General features: G+C 33.7%; 1 protein-coding gene across 6 annotated transcripts in view; it reads left to right on the forward strand.

Annotated features, from left to right (window-relative positions):
- The window catches only part of Prim2 (DNA primase subunit 2), a 436920-nt gene that overhangs the window by 393094 nt on the left and 27729 nt on the right, over nt 1-16097 (forward strand). For all 6 annotated transcript variants that reach the window (XM_046432559.2, XM_058575226.1, XM_046432556.2 and 3 more), the window contains one exon: nt 1970-2052. In XM_046432559.2, coding sequence (XP_046288515.1) covers nt 1970-2052 — 83 coding nt within the window. The remainder of the gene's footprint in view (nt 1-1969; nt 2053-16097) is intronic.

Genomic DNA, 16097 nt, shown 5'->3' on the forward strand with positions numbered 1-16097 from the left:
TTTTCTAATATTCACTGTGAGGAACTAATAGAGCTTCTGGAGGTAAAGTTCACAAAAGTGTGAGAACCCCAAGACTTGGCCAACACTGAGGCTGCAGCCATTTACCTATAACAATTAGGCTTTCCTGTTGGCACTGCTTCCTCTGGAGGTCCTGCTCATGGGTTTCTGCTTCAGTCAGTTGTGATTCTGTTTTCACCTGTCTCTCCAGTTTGGGGGAATCACAATTTTATGTGGAAGACAGAAACAAAGTAGGTGTTTATATCAACAGCTTCTCCAAGCAATAGTCTGTTTCTTGTAGTGAACATAGCTTCAAAAGACCTTTCTATGGCCATTAGTACTTCAAAGATTAACAATCTTCATTTTTTTTTTTTTTTGGCTTTGTTCTTTCTGACCTTTCATACAGGTCTAGTTATTATTTCATGTATACTTTGGGTAATTTTTTGTAGTCTGTCTCCTTTTTCTAATGCCCTTTCATCATTCTGTGATTAAACAACAATACCCCTTATACCCTCATTTCTTTCTCATTGGGGTGCCTTGTAATCTTATCAGATACTTCAAGAATAATAGCTTGCATGTTTTGAGGGCTTACTATGTTTATGCCAAGAGCATAAAATAGTTTATGTTGCATTCTTATGCTAGATATGTGAGATGGATATTATTATTTCCCTCACTTGAGCAAACTATGAAGCTGAGTCAGTAAGAAGATATTTGTCTAAATACCCAATTAGTAAGTGGTGAACTGAGTTTCAGATTCAGGCTGTGCAGTTCCACACTCTTAACCATGTATTATAAGGTTTCGCAAATGTTTCTTTGCACTAAATATTTGTTTTCTTCAGAATAGAGATATACTGTAAATTTTTAAAATTGCATTGTTTGTAGGGGTCCATGTTATTATAATGGATGTTTTTGAGAAATACATTTGTGTTTGCCATCCTGGCTGTTTTCCATATTTTTTCATCAACTGGTTTCCTGTTGATTTCATTAAAAACAAGCTGTTTCTAATTAACTTACAAATCCATCATCTTTATGATAAAAAAAAAATCAGAGTTTCCTGTATTCATTTTTCAAGTTAAATATTTTACTTACCATTGGAGTTTCTTATTAGGATATTTAAAATTTACTAGGTTTTGGCCCAAAATATAAGCTTTTAATTATAATCCTTGTGTTCTTATTTATTCAAGTATTTCTAATAGTTTCTTTTTTTCTCAAGCAATATAGAGATGACATACTACAAGTTGTCTTTCTGTGCAATAGTTTCCTATTTGTCTATTTCATTTTCTTCCATGATTCCTCTAAATTTGGATTCTCTTCACAGGAAATAGGCATAGAATGTATTGAAATGGTATAAGAGCTTCATATTTCTAAGGTTTTACATTTTATTTTTTGTTTACATTGTTCCTCCCCCTTTTTTTTTTAAAGAACTGCAACTTTTAAAAAAATATATTTATTTTTTTAGTTGTAGGTGGACACAATATGTTTATTTCATTTTCATGTGGTGCTATGGATCTAACCCCGTGCCTCATGGGTGCTAGAAGCGCTCTACCACTGAGCCACAACCGCAGCCCATCTATTTCCCTATTCTTATGTGTCTGTTATGTAACTTATGTAGACTAGAAGAATGAGATTATGTAAAGTTTTTTTTAAGGCAAACTGTTAAAGCTACTTTATGATTATCTGTACTTACTAGCAAGTAGCAAAATTAAAGCTGTTTTCCTCATCATGTACATCTTAGCCTGAAAATGGTGTAATATTCTCTGTAACTCTTGAGCCTGTAGCACCCTGATAACTGTACAGCTAAGTTGTCATTTAGATAAAGAGAGGAAAGCAGTTGCACCCATGGGCAATTAGCTTTTTTATTAATAAGCTGTTAGACAATTAAGAGGAGCTTAGGCAGTCTCTCGAGAGTGGTATTATACTAAGTCCCGGGTAAATAACCTTGTTGGTGTGCTGGTTTGTTTTCTGTTGTCAGGGTGCCCATTTCGTCACAGTGATCCAGAGCTGCTGAAACAGAAGTTGCAGACTTACAAGATCTCTCCCGGAGGGATAAACCAGGTAAGTCAGATTCTGCTCTGCATCCTCAGTAATGAGGCATCAGACAGATCATCTCAGGTTTATTTAATGTTCTTGTAGTAAGGCTGTGTTCTGTTTGTCAGGCCTTACCCTAGGCACCCTATCTTTTAGATGAAATCAGCTAAAGCCTTGACTCTTCTGGTTTAAACTCCTTGGAAATTCCAGTTCTTCCTTCTATCTGCAACTTTGTATTTTTATTTTTCTTAGTTGTAAAGGAAGATGAACCCCTCACCCCTTTATTCCTTCTTAGTTTGTTTCACTATATCAGCTGAGGACCACATTTAAAAATAATTAAAGAGTAATATTTTGAAGCTTGTTAATGAAACTGAAAATTAATGATAACATTTTATTTTGGGAAATTATTTCCTAAGCACACAATAATGTAGTGTGTACTGACTGAATGCTCTGATAGGCATCTTTGTTTAATCTATGCTTCTGATTGTAGTTCTGGGTCTAATAATTTTCTAAAATACTTTGTGAACAATTTAAATAAAAAGGAAATGCTCAAATTGTCAAAATAGGAGTACATCTTTTGGTAAGTCTGCTTTTTTAAAGAAATAAGTCTTTGACATTGCAAAACCTGTTATTTATAGTGTGCCTCTGAGTTGACTTGGCTTTTTGAAGGAATTGCTTCCTTAGCTTTGGAAGAACAATGTATGTTTTAGAGCTCTAACATCTAAGTCATTATGCATCCCTAAAGTTCTTTTGTGTCCAAAGTTCTGATTTAGTTAATTCAGTTTCAATCTTATAATGTGGGCTGTGCAGAGAAGAATAAGGTATAAATCCTGCTCCCACAGAAAAGGGTCTGGAGGAAAATATAAGTCGGGTGTTACAAGAGAGTCTTGGGTAACGAAGGAGGGTTTGTAACCATCTGGGGAGGCAAGGAGTACTTTCTGGAAGAGATGATCTTTGAGGCCTTGAAGGAATATTGGGAGTTATAAAGAGAGAATGCATGGATTAAAGCAGAAAGCACATTGTTTTATTGGGGTTTCAAGTTTAGGATAATGGTGGCACCAGTGTAACATTGAAAGGGAGCTTAAGGGAAGAGGTTGTTTCGGAGATCAGTTTTAGAGGTGGAACTTTTTACGTGGCAGACGGATTGTAGATTTGTAGCATATTCAAGAAGTTAGAACTAGAAATGACCTTTCTGGTGAAAATTGTGGAATTGTGAGACTAGAAAGAACATTGGAAAGCCATTTTTCTTTTATGGAGCCCTAGGATGTGACATGCCACATGCTATTGTGCATCCCTAGTAAATCTGTAGTAAAAATTGAAATTGAAGCCAGCCCTTCTGATTTCAAGATATTTTCCCTTAACGGCACTCTACTTTAGAGCTAATTATCATGATAATTATCATGTGGGAAAGAAGAGGTAGGGAGTCAAAAAACATGTCTCAAAAGCATTAACCAAGATTCCATTCTATCAGGTATTAAAAGGAAGTGGTATTAGTCAAGACCGAACAAGAATGGGAGGAGAGAGGGGAAATATATATAAGAAGAAAGTAGGTCCAAAAAGTCCTTTGTAGTAGAGAGACTGTTTAAGGTGAAGACTGCATGTGCTGAGTGGGTTACTCAACTTTGACTTTGGTAAAAGGTGTCAATATAATGGTGGAAACCAAAAGCCAGAACACACGTATTTAAAAGATGAATGAATAAAAAACAGTGCATGTGATACTTTCAGAAAATGTACTCATAAAGGGGCATCAGAATGGTATTAGCTTAATCATCATGGAATGGTGTGTTTGTTTGTGGGTTTAAGACTGAAGGAGAATGGCATTTGCAGGTAAATGGATGGAATTAGAGAAGATAATGCTAAGTGAAGTTAGCCAATCCCAAAAAACCAAATGCTGAATGTTTTCTCAGGTATAAGGAGGCTGATTCATAGTGGGGTAGGGAGAGGGAGTGTGGGAGGAATAGATGCACTCTAGATAGGTCAGAGGGGTGGGAGAAAGGGGAGGGGTTAGAAATGATGGTGGAATGTGATGGATACTATTATCCAAAGTACAGGTATAAAGACATGAATTGGTGTGAATATACTTTGTATATAATCAGAGATATGAAAAATTGTGCTCTATGTGTATAATAAGAATTGGAATGCATTCTGCTGTCATATATAAATTAAAAAAGAAGACTGAAGGAGAGGGGTTGGAGGTGTAACTCAGTGGTAGAGTACTTGCCTAGCATGCATGAAACCCCGGGTTCCCAGCACTGCAAACAAGTAAAAATAATGTGGACTGAAAGACACTTGAGCCTGTTTGTAGAAAGAAGAAAAAGATTAGAGAGTGGGCTTGGTGAACATATAAAACAAAGAACATCTATCTGTAACCAAGCAGAGGTAAGCCCTCTTTCCTTTATGCCATGGCTATACTGTACGTAATGCCCTTAGCACTTACTATGTTAGATTTTAATCATTTCTTTGCCTGTTCATCTTTCCACCAGTTTGTGAGTTTCCTGAAGAACTGGATTTTTATTTAACTTTGTGTCTCAGTGACTTAAACATGATAGGTGCCTTTAAAAAAAATGTTGAAAGAGTAAGTGGGTGTTCTTAGGTATGAATTGGATCCTAGCGGGTGCATGGTGTGTGCAGAGAGAGGCAGATAGGAGCTCAAGAACACAAGTGAAAAAGTAACTTATTGAATAAGGGAGGATATATTCTTGGACAAAAGGATAGAAACAGAGCAAAAGGAAGTTGATGGAACATATCACCTGGCCTTACTTTTCTTTGTAAAGTAAAAGATCTGGTCATCAGCAGAGAGTAAAGGGGTTAGTAATGGTGTTCTAGATTTAGGAAAGGTTAGAAACTGCCACTAACAAATTTGATTAAATAATCTTGAAGAAGAGAATTAGAAGCCTTTTTATAAGTCATGAAGAAATCACCTTAAAAATAGGCTATTAACATATCTGTATTATTCTGTTGAGAAGATTATATTTAATAGTAGTAACTAGGTTTTGTATGCTCTTTGCTTATGACTCCAGTGTATCTCTTTTTACTTGCCCTCGATGTATATCCCTTACTTTGATGAAGCTGGTGAATAATTTCCACATCATCCTTTGGACCTGCATTGTAACCTTTTATCTGAGATGAACGCAGATCTGTGCATGTGGGCAAACTGTAAATAATATTTAGCTTTTATGTGATATTTTTATTGAGTGGACTGTAGTAGAGTGAAGCAGCTGTTGGACTGTATTTCAGAGGGCAGAGAGTTGATGAATAAAAAATCCATGTAAAACATTTGATAAATGTTTAGTTACAAGTTGACATGAGTGTAGATTAGATCTTGAAAACTTCAAGTGCACATTAAAATATTGAATGCAGCTCAAGAAAAATATCATTAAAATATGTGAGGTAAAGCTCAATATATCTTTTATTTCAGAAAAATAAAAACTATTTGAAAAATAAGCTTCAAATTATAAGACACACCTAGATGTTTTAAGTCAGAATTTTGATCAAAAGGGAGATCGTTGTAATTTAGCCTTTCCCACTTTTTTTTTTTAAAAAAAGCATGCTTCTAGGATCACTTTTCATTTTCCTTGTGATTAGCTTTAATATTGTTAAATCTCTGTAAAAGTCACTGAAAATTAATGAGCTCAGTATAGCTTAATAGCAATTGAACAAAACAATATGACCAAAGAAAATGGAGGTCCCTACATTTATTCCCTTCCCTCCCCTCAAATAGAAAAACATGGTGCTCAGTTCACCAAGACAAAAATTCTTCATGTTTAAACTCCAACAACATGGCTCCTAAATATTCAGTGTAAAAACAGTAAAAACTGAAAGGCTCATTAGAGACAAAACCATGATTATATTTGGAGATTTCAGCACTCTTTTCTCAATAGTTAATAGAACAAATGGAAAATCACTAAGGATATATAAATCTTGAGCAACATTGTCAACTGAGTTGACTAATTGATATCTATAAAACACCACCGAGCAACTAGAGAATGCACTTTTTAAAAATTGTATACCTGAGGGCTGGGATTGTGGGTCAGCGGTAGAGCGCTTGCCTAGCATGTGTGAGGCCCCATGTTTGATCCTCAACACTACATAAAAATAAACATAATACCTTTATTTTATTTAACTACAATTAAAATAAATATTAAAAAATCTAGTATAAACTTAAATGAATTGAACTTCTACAAAGTAGGTTCTGTAATGACGCAAGGGGGAAGAAAGCAGAGCAGAAATGAAAGAACTTTATTCATAAATGAGATTATTGCCAGTAACAATTACTCAAAGAACCTACCAAAATGCTACTATACCTAAAAAGTGACATGATATGAAGTAAGTATACAAAAACTAATAATATTTCTTAAAATGAGCAACTGAAAATTAAGCATTTTTCAAAGTACCATATACACATGAACTGAAAAGACAAATTATATGTAAGATTGTTATGCTGAAACACTGATGAAAATAGTTAAACAACAAAATTGGAGGCATGTACTACCTGACTTCAAGACTTAACTATAAAGCTACTGTAATTAAGATAGTAGTGGGAAATAAAGGGATTAATTGGACATATATACCCACATATTTACGGGTATCTGATTTTTTTAAACATAGGTGCCAGGGCAATTAAATGGAGGAAATGATAGCCTTTCCAAAAAATTGTTCTAGAAGAATTGGATGTCCACATGCAAAAAACAACAGCCTACACAGTTGTTTCAGTAAGCTTTTTGAACACTATGACCAAAAGACCTGACAAGAACACTTTTAGAGGAGTAAAAGTTTTATTTAGGCCTCACAATTTTAGAGATCTTAGTCCATAGATGGCCGATTTCATTGCTCTGGGCCCTAGAGGCAGAGCATTATGATGGAAGAGTATAGCAGAGGAAGGCAACTCAGGACATCACATCAGGAAGCAGACAGTGAACTGTGCTCACCAAGAACAAAATCTATACCCCAAAGCACTCCCCCACCCCCAGTGACCCACCTCTTCTAGTCAAGCCTCACCTGCCAACAGGTGCCACCCAGTTAATCCCTATTAGGGGATTAATGCACTGGGTTAAAGCTTTCTTAACCCAATCCTTTAACCTCTTTCTTGCATTGTTTTACACATGAGCTTTTGGAGGACACCTCATATCTAAACCATAACAATAGTTCTTGCTTTATATAAAAATTAATTTGAAATAGGTCCTAGACCTAACTATAAATTAAAACTTCCAGAAGAACACATGAAATATGTATGACTTTGGGTTTTGTATATTCCATGAATGGAAATGATGATAGATTAATCTTTATTGAAAAGTTAAAATTTTTACCCTAAAGAAGATGGTGTTAAGAGAATAAAATAGGCCACAGACTGGAAGAAGATATTTGCAAATCATATATTTTGTAAAAAAAGACTTGTATTGAATATATATAAAGAACTCTCAAAACTCAGTAATCAGAAAAGTTTTTAAAATGTGCAAAACATTTGAATAGGTATTACACCAAATAAAATATGTGAATGGTAAACTCATGACAAAACTCTTTAATGAAGGTTTATTATAGTTGGTCTAATAAAAGTTTGACAGTACCAAGTAAAAACAGAATAAAGATGTATTGCTCAGTCTCATACCTTGCTAGAGGAAATGCAAGTGATAGTGTCACCTTGAAGGTGTTTGGCCGCTTCTTATGAAGTTAAACTTTACACGTGTACCAACCCACACAAAAACCTATACATAAATGTGTATATTTTGTTCATAATTGCTTAAAACTGAAAACAATTCAAATGTCCTTCAACTTGTGATTGGATAAACAAATATCGTTTAGTCATAGAATTGAATCCTACTCAACAACAAAAAGGGATATACTATTGCCATACCCAGCAACATTGACAGGTCTCAGATGCATAGTGCTGAGGGAAGGAGTCAGACTGAAAGGTCCCTGCTGTATGATTTCCTTTATATGGCATTCTGGAAGAGATGGATGTATAAATATAGAAAACATGGTTGCTGGGAGTAGGGGGAAGAGTTAGTTACAAAGGGAGAGGGAAAACTAGTTTTTGGTTGATGGGAATCTCCCATCTTGATTGTGATGGTAATGTCATGACATTGTGTCAAGTTTTGCAGGGGTATTTAGTTTTTTAATGGAGGAAAAAAGGTAGGAGGTATTACAAATGAAACAAAATATTTATCTTTTATTCTAGCAATTCAATAGATTGTTAATAAATAAAACAATTCCAAGAATAAGCATATAATTTAGAGTGATATAGACAATGGCCTATATAAGCAAAATAAAGTTATTGCCTTTTATGTTAAGGAAGGAATGTGATATGGGAGCTGTTATTAATAAGTCATCCTGTAGTGCAATTTTTTCCACTTCTACATGCATTACTTTGACTAAAGGTTTAAAAAAAATGTCTCACATTATGTGTGAAGTATACGTGGTCATGTGCCTGATGGATAGTTGGCAATAGCAGTAATATTAGATAACTGTGAGGTAGATCCTTACATATGAGGTTTTGATCTTTACCTTTCTGTGCACCCAGCACAGTGTCTGATCCATGTTAGGAGCTGTGAAGGTTGGAAAATTTTACCCTGATTCTAGGGTAAGAACTTAGCTGCCAGTTTTATAGATGCTGGCAGAAGATGTGAAGATTCCAGTAATAACAATATTTGAATATTTTATTGCACTAATTCCTTGCTCCTTGATTTTCAAAGAGCAACATGAGTACCAGCTACTACCTGCATGTGCAGTGGGTTGCACAGGTGTATTGATTATTAATTTGCTCTATGGTTTGGGACCTATTGTATATTAGCTCTATAATTTTGAGCAGGCTTTTACCTTCTTCAAATCTTAGCTTTCTTATCTATAAAATAGGGATAATATTGTGGTGAGGATCAAGAGATACAGTGCAGGCCAAAAAAAACTGTGGCTTTACATTATTTCCAATAATAGATCACGCACACTATGAATTATTATATAATAAGAAAAACTACCAAGAAGTAAAAAGCATTCAGAGATTAAAACAAAAGGTGTTAACTTTAGCATATATTACAGTATTTATTAGTTTGTGTACTAATATTGTAAAACCTAGAGTCTAGGGAATCTGTATCTTTTATAATGGACAGTAAGCAAGCCTTTAATTCAGAGGAAAGCACTCTGTCTTCCAAGTCTATTATATAAACATCCGTGAAAATGTGATCTGGAACAGAGACCATTATTGCTTCTGATTGTGAAATGTTAGAAACTTGAGATTCCTGAGAAATTGTCTCTTAATAGTATGTAGCTGTTGACCAAAGCATATAGGTTACATTTTTTATGAACACTTTAGTTTTTTTCCCTTAAAATATTGGTGTGCATTTTAATATCAATTTACTTTCATTAACATTTTTTTAATTTTCCAATAGGTTAATAATCCTTTCAATTCTATGTTAATTTAGTCAATCATATCAATACTATTTAGATTAGATGCCTAAATTTTCTAATTATTCTTAAGATATTTATTTAGGGTTTTAACTTTCCTTCTATTTTTCAGATTTTTTCATAGCTACAGTTTTATGATGAAAATACTATATTTTGGATTTAGAAAATTCAAGACTATGTGCTTAAAATATCGAGAATAAAATCTCAGGTGTTAAGCCCATTTATTTCTCTGAAGAGATTTTTTTTTCCTATTGTGAAAATATATACATGGAATTTTCAAATTGTGGTTTTATCACTAATGCCCATAGCATTGTGCTTGTCCCATTTTACTAGGAGAATTGTTTGCCATACTAATTCTATATGGCATATATTCGATTCTAACAATTTAATCAACAAACAATTGTTGGTCATAGACTAATATTGTAATATATACCACAGTAAAGTTAACACCTTTTGTTTTAATCTCTGAATGCCTTTTACAGATTAGTAGTTTTTATTATTATATAATAGTTCATGGTGTGCTTGATCTGTTACTGGAAACAATAATTTGAAGGCATGGTACTTTATTTTAAAATTTTGGCCTACTCTGTTCCAAGCACTATATCTTTTGATTCTCAACATTATTATCCCTATTTCATAGATGAGACCATGTAGCTAATGTACAGTAAGTCCAGGATTCACACCTGTGCCGGACACTGAATATCATTTACTTCCTTCTGCTTCCCTATGGCATTTATTTTTAAATTCAGTTGAAATTCTTTTAGGTTTCTTCTTTCATGAAAAACCATTACTGTGAAGTGAGTAGTAATTTTATGTGCCTAAATTTAGGAATATGTATATTGTATTATTTAAACATTGGCAAATATGAAATAAAGATGAGACTAATTCACAAAATGTAAATTATAGGTAGTAACAGGGTTTTAAAAGTTCTAGTTGCTTTTATTGCAGTGAATTTTACATAATTTAAAGTGTACAATTCAGTGCATTTAGTACATCCATAATGCTATATAGTGAACATTGTTGAATTCAAAAATATTTTCAATACATCAAAAGAAAACCCAGTATCCATTAAACACTCAGTCCCCAGTTTCTAATAACCAGTCATCTGCTTTAAATCTCTTTGGATTTACCTATTTTGATATTCCCTGTGAGTATAATAATACACCATGTGGCCTTTAGTTTCTGTCATGTTTCATAGAGTTTGTTTTCAAGGTCCACCCGTGTTTTGTAGCTTGCATCAATATCCTATTCTTTTCATTGACTGAATAGTACTATATTTTATTTATCTATTCATCCATTGAAGGACACTGGATTGTCTTCTTTTGGCAACTGTGAATAGTGCTTCTGTAAACATTCATGTACAAGTATTTGAGAAACTGCTTTCAGTTCTCTTGAGTATATACCTAGGAATAGAATCCAATCATATGGTAGTTCTTTGAGGAGTTGTCAAACTGTTTTCCACAGAGGCTGTACCTGCACCATTTTACCTTCTCAGCAGCAATGTACAAGGATCCCAATCTCTCCACATTCTCACCAACACTTATTTTCATTTTTAAAATATATATTTATGTATTAGTTTCTTAGGGCTGCTGTAACAAACTAGGTATCTTTAAAAATTGTCTCAATTCTGGAGGCTAGAATTGATATCAAGGTGTTGTCAGGGGTGGCTCCTTCTGAAGACCATGAACTATCGTTGGATGAATTATTCCTACCTCTACCTTTATTTCCACATGGCATTCTCCCTGTGTGTCTTCTCACCACTTTTTCTCTGTGTATTCTGTGTCCAGTTTCTACTTTTTATAAGGATATAAGTAGTATTGGATGAGGGCTCTTCATAGTGACCTTATTTTAATTACCTCTATAAATATCCTATTTCCAAATAAGATCATATTATGACTTTCTGAGGTAACGAGATTTATTTGAGGTACACAGTTCAACACATAGCACCATCTTAATAGGTAGGAAATAATCTCCCATTGTGGTTTTGATTTGCATCTCTAGTGATTAACTATGTAGAACTTCTTTTTATGTGCTTGTTATCCATTTGTGTATCTTTTTTTGAAGAAATGTCTATCGAATTTTTTGGCTCCTTTTTGAATTGAGTTGTTATGCTTAAGGGTCTCATACAGAATATATTAAAAAAACATTTATCAGATATCTGATTTTCAAATGTTTCTCTTTAGTAGTAATGTCTTTTGATTGAAAATAGTTTTATTTTTATAAAGATTAGCAATGAGTTTTTATGACATCTTATTAATCTCAAACATGTCAATCCTCATGACCTTATTAGTGCATATTAATTATATGGAACAATGAGTTTTATTGTGGCATATTTATATGTGCATGTAATTTGATTTGATTAGTTTTACTCAAAGTACTTCTACCTTGCCCTCCCACCCTCTCCCAAAGTCCCCTTCACAGTCTCCCTTCTACTTTCATGACATCTATTCCCTACCTCCTCCTAGCTTCCACGTGGAAGGAAGAAAATCAGATAATTGTCTGACTTATTTTGCTTGACATGATACTCTCTAGTTCCATCCGTTTTCCTGCAAATGACATTGTTTCATTCTTTATGGCTGAATAAAACTCCATTGTGTATATATACCACATTTTCTTTATGCATTCATTGATTGACAGGTTGGTTCTATAGTTTGGCTGTTGAGAATTGTGCCTGTATCTCTAAAATATACTGACTTTAATTCTTTCACCGTACCTGGATCATATTGTAATCCTATTTTTTAGTTTTTTTGAGAAGCCTCCATACTGATTTCCATGGTAGCTAGAACAATTTTCATTCCTGTCAACAATGAATTCCTTTCCCCTTACATCCATACCAGCATTGATTGCTATTTGTATATTTGATTATAATTCTGAGGTGAGATGGGAACTCAATGTAGTTTAGATTATGCCTATTGGCTAAAGATGAACATTTTTTATATAATTGATGGCCATTTGTACTTATTTTGAGAAATGTGTTTAGTTATATGCCCATGTACTGAAAGTGTTGCTTTTCTTGGTTTTTTTTTTTTTTTTTTTTTATATATATTGTGGATATCAATTGTCTATCAGAAGAGTAGCTGGCAAAGATTTTACTCCATTTTCTGTGTTGTCTCTTCACACTGTTAATTGTTAGCTGTGCTATCCAGAACTTTCTAATTTGATGCCATCCCATTTATCAATTATTGGTTTTATTTCCTGAGCTATAGGAGTTCTATTCTGGAAGTCATTGCTTGTGGTTGCATATTGAGTGTTGACCCCTGTTTTCTTCGAGCAATAGCAAGGTTCTGGTCTTATAATAGGTCTTTAATCCACTTTGAATTGACTTTCTATAGATAAGTGGGGGGAGAATCTAGTTTCATTCTTCCATATATGGATATCCCGTCCCCCCTCCCGCACCATTTGTCTAAGAGCCTGTCTCTCCCCTGCCCCATGTTGTTTTTGGCAACTTTGTAAAGAATAAGATGATTGTAGCTGTATGGTTCTGTCTTCTCTTTTTTTCCCCTATTCAACTGATCTTTGTTTTTGTGCCAGTACTGTTATTTTTGTTACTATGGCTTTGTAGTATAATTTGAAATTGGGTACTGTGATGCCTTTAGCTATTCTGGGTCATTTGTTCCTCTATGTGAATATTAGGATTGCCTTTTCTAGTTTTGTTAAGAATATCATTGACATTTTGATGGGGATTACATTGAACCTGTATATTGCTTTCAATAATATGCCCATTTTAACAATATTAATTCTGCCTATTCATGACTGTGGGAGTATTTCCATATGCTAGTGTGTTCTGTAATTGTTAGAGTTCTTTCACCTTCTTGGTTAGATTTATTCCTGGCTATTTCATCTTGCTTTAATTTGTACAGAATTGTTTTCCTGAATTCTTTCTGATTTCATTATTGCTGTATAGCAAAGCTATTGATTTTGTGATCCTGCTACTTAGCTGAATTTGTTAATCAGCTTCAGAAGTCTTCCAGTGTAGCTTTTAGGATTTCATAATATTGGGGATCATGGACTTGTTTACCATTTTAATCCCATTTATTTATTTGCTTGAATGCTCTAGCTAAAATTTTAAGTACTACATTGAATAGAAGTAATGAATGTGGACATCCTTATCTTATTCCTATCCGTGGAATGGAACAGTCTTGATCATGGTGTATGGTCTTTTTAATGAAGAATTGAATTGAATTTGCAAGTATTTTACTAAAGGTTTTTGCCTTTATGTTCATTGGGATATTGGTTTTTAATTTTCTTTGTTTGAAGTGTCTTTATACAGTTTGAGTCAGAATGACACTGGCTTCTTAAAATGAATTTGAAGTCTGCTGTTATTCTGATAGTCAGTTATAAAGACAAACCTATCTCCATGTGGTTTCTTTAGTGTTTCTTGCTTTTGCAATTTCATGGAATAATTTGAGAAGTATTGGTGTTCAACAAAGATCGGTAAAATTCAGTTATGAATCCATCTGGTCCATGACTTGGGTTGGGGGGTGGCTTTTGATTACTGTTTCAATCTTATTGCTTCTTACTGGTCTGTATGAGTTTTCTATATCCTCTTGGCTCAATTTTGATAGGTAATGTTTTCTTGAAATTTATCCATTTCTTCTAGATTTTCCAACTTATTGGGATATAAATTTCAAAATAGTTCCTGATGATCATCTGGATTTCAGTGGTATCTCTTGTAATATCTGTTTTTCATCTCTAACTTTGTTAATTTTTGTCTTATATCTTTGTTAGTTTTGCTAAGGGTTTATCAATTTTGTTTGTATTTACAAATAACCAAATTTTTCATTGGCCTTTGTATTGTTATTTTTATTATCTATTTCTTTGATTTCATCTCTGATCTTTACTATTTTCCTTCTACTGGTTTTGGACTTGGTATGTTATCATTTTTCTAAGACCTTGAGATTTATCATTAGTTTGAGATCTGATTTAAAAAATGTAGGTACTCATATCTATAAACTACTCTCTCCATAGGTTTGGATATGTTGTTTTTATCATTCAAAAGTTTGTTGTTCAATCTCCATGTGTTTTTGTGGTTTTTCTTGCTATGGATTTTTAGTTTCATTCCATTATCTGATAAGATATAAGGAATTAATTTCTAAGACTGGCTTCATGGCCCAATATAATCTATTTTGGAGAAAGATCCATGAGCAGCAAAAAATAAAGTGATTTTAGCTGTTGGATAAAATATTCAATAGGTCTCTATCAAATCCATTTGATATAGTTCAACTGTGTCATTGTAGATTTTTTTTTTTATTTTTTGGTCTGAGTGACCCATTAGATTGGTGTGTTAAAATCACCCACTATTATTGTATTGGGGCTTTTCTGTCCTTATATGTCAAATTGGTTGTATTGACGTTCCGGGAATAAATATTTACATTCATTGTATCTTCTTGATGGATGGTTCCCTTTACCAGAAAGACCTTCTTTCTTTGTTTTCTCTCATTTTGGCTTGAAATCTGCTTTGTTAGATATGAAAATAGCTGCTACTTCCTGGATTTAGGCTTCATTTGCTTGGAATAGTATTTCCCATTCTTTCACTTTCAGTCTCTGCCAGTGAGGTGTGATTCTTGCACACAACATGAAGTTGGGTCTTGTTTTTTAATGCAGTCAGCCATTCTTGTTCTTCTGATTAAAAAATTAAGACCATTTTACATTTAGTCTTGTTATAGAGAGATGTTTAATTTGTTCCTAATTTTTATTTGCTTATCTACTCTTATGAAATTCCCTCACACACACCTTTTATCTTTGTGTGTGTATAGGATTCCTTTAACTATGTTCTACAGTGCTGACTTGTCATGATGGTCATGAATTCCTTTAGTTTCTGCTTATCTTCAAAGGTTTATATTCCTTAATTCTGAGTGATAGTTTCATTAGATATAATAATCCAGGTTGGTAAGTTATTTTCATTTAAATTTTGAACTATATCATTCCACTTCCTCTTGGGCTTTAGGGTTTTCCTGGGAAGTCTGCTGTTATTCTGATAGGTTTGCCTTTATAAGTGACTGGATGCTTCTCTCTTACAGCCTTTAAAATTTTTCCTTTGTTCTGAATTTGTCATTTTTATTATTGTGTAGAGAAGTCACATCGATTTGGAGTTCTAAAAGTCTCTAGTACCTGCATGTTCCGAAGATTAAGGAAATGTTCTATTATTTCCCTCAATAAGTTTTCTGTGCCATTAGTCTGTATCTTTATTCCTTCCTTCTGAGTCTTAAATGTGATATTTTAATGTTTCAAAGCTCTTATATAGTCTTCTCATAGTTGAGTTCCCTCCCCTTTTATTACCAAGTGCTCTAGTTCATCTATCTTGCCTTTGAACCTTGGTATTCTTTCATCTTGATCTAATCTTTTTGTGAGCATCTCCAAAGAAATTTAAAACTTAGTTTATTGAAGTTTTCTATTCAGTTCTTTTTCATAATCTCTATTTATTGAAGTCCTCCTCTCATTCCTTAGTTCCTTTAATTCATTGAATATTTTGACAATCAACTTTTTGAATTTTTTTTTAACTGAATACTAGAGATTGAACTCAGTGGGGACATCCCCAGCCCTTATTTTTTTTAATGTATTTTGCAATAGGGCCCAGATGGTTATGGTTGAGGCTGGCTTTGAATTTCCAGCCTCCTGCTTCATCCTCCTGAGCTGTTGAAATTATACTGTACCTGGCACTGTTTGAATTCTTTATC

Source organism: Marmota monax, unplaced genomic scaffold (assembly GCF_021218885.2).
Source record: "Marmota monax isolate L192 unplaced genomic scaffold, Marmota_monax_Labrador192_F-V1.1 WCK01_AAM20220418_F8-fsc00116, whole genome shotgun sequence".
Classification (NCBI taxonomy): domain Eukaryota; kingdom Metazoa; phylum Chordata; class Mammalia; order Rodentia; family Sciuridae; genus Marmota; species Marmota monax.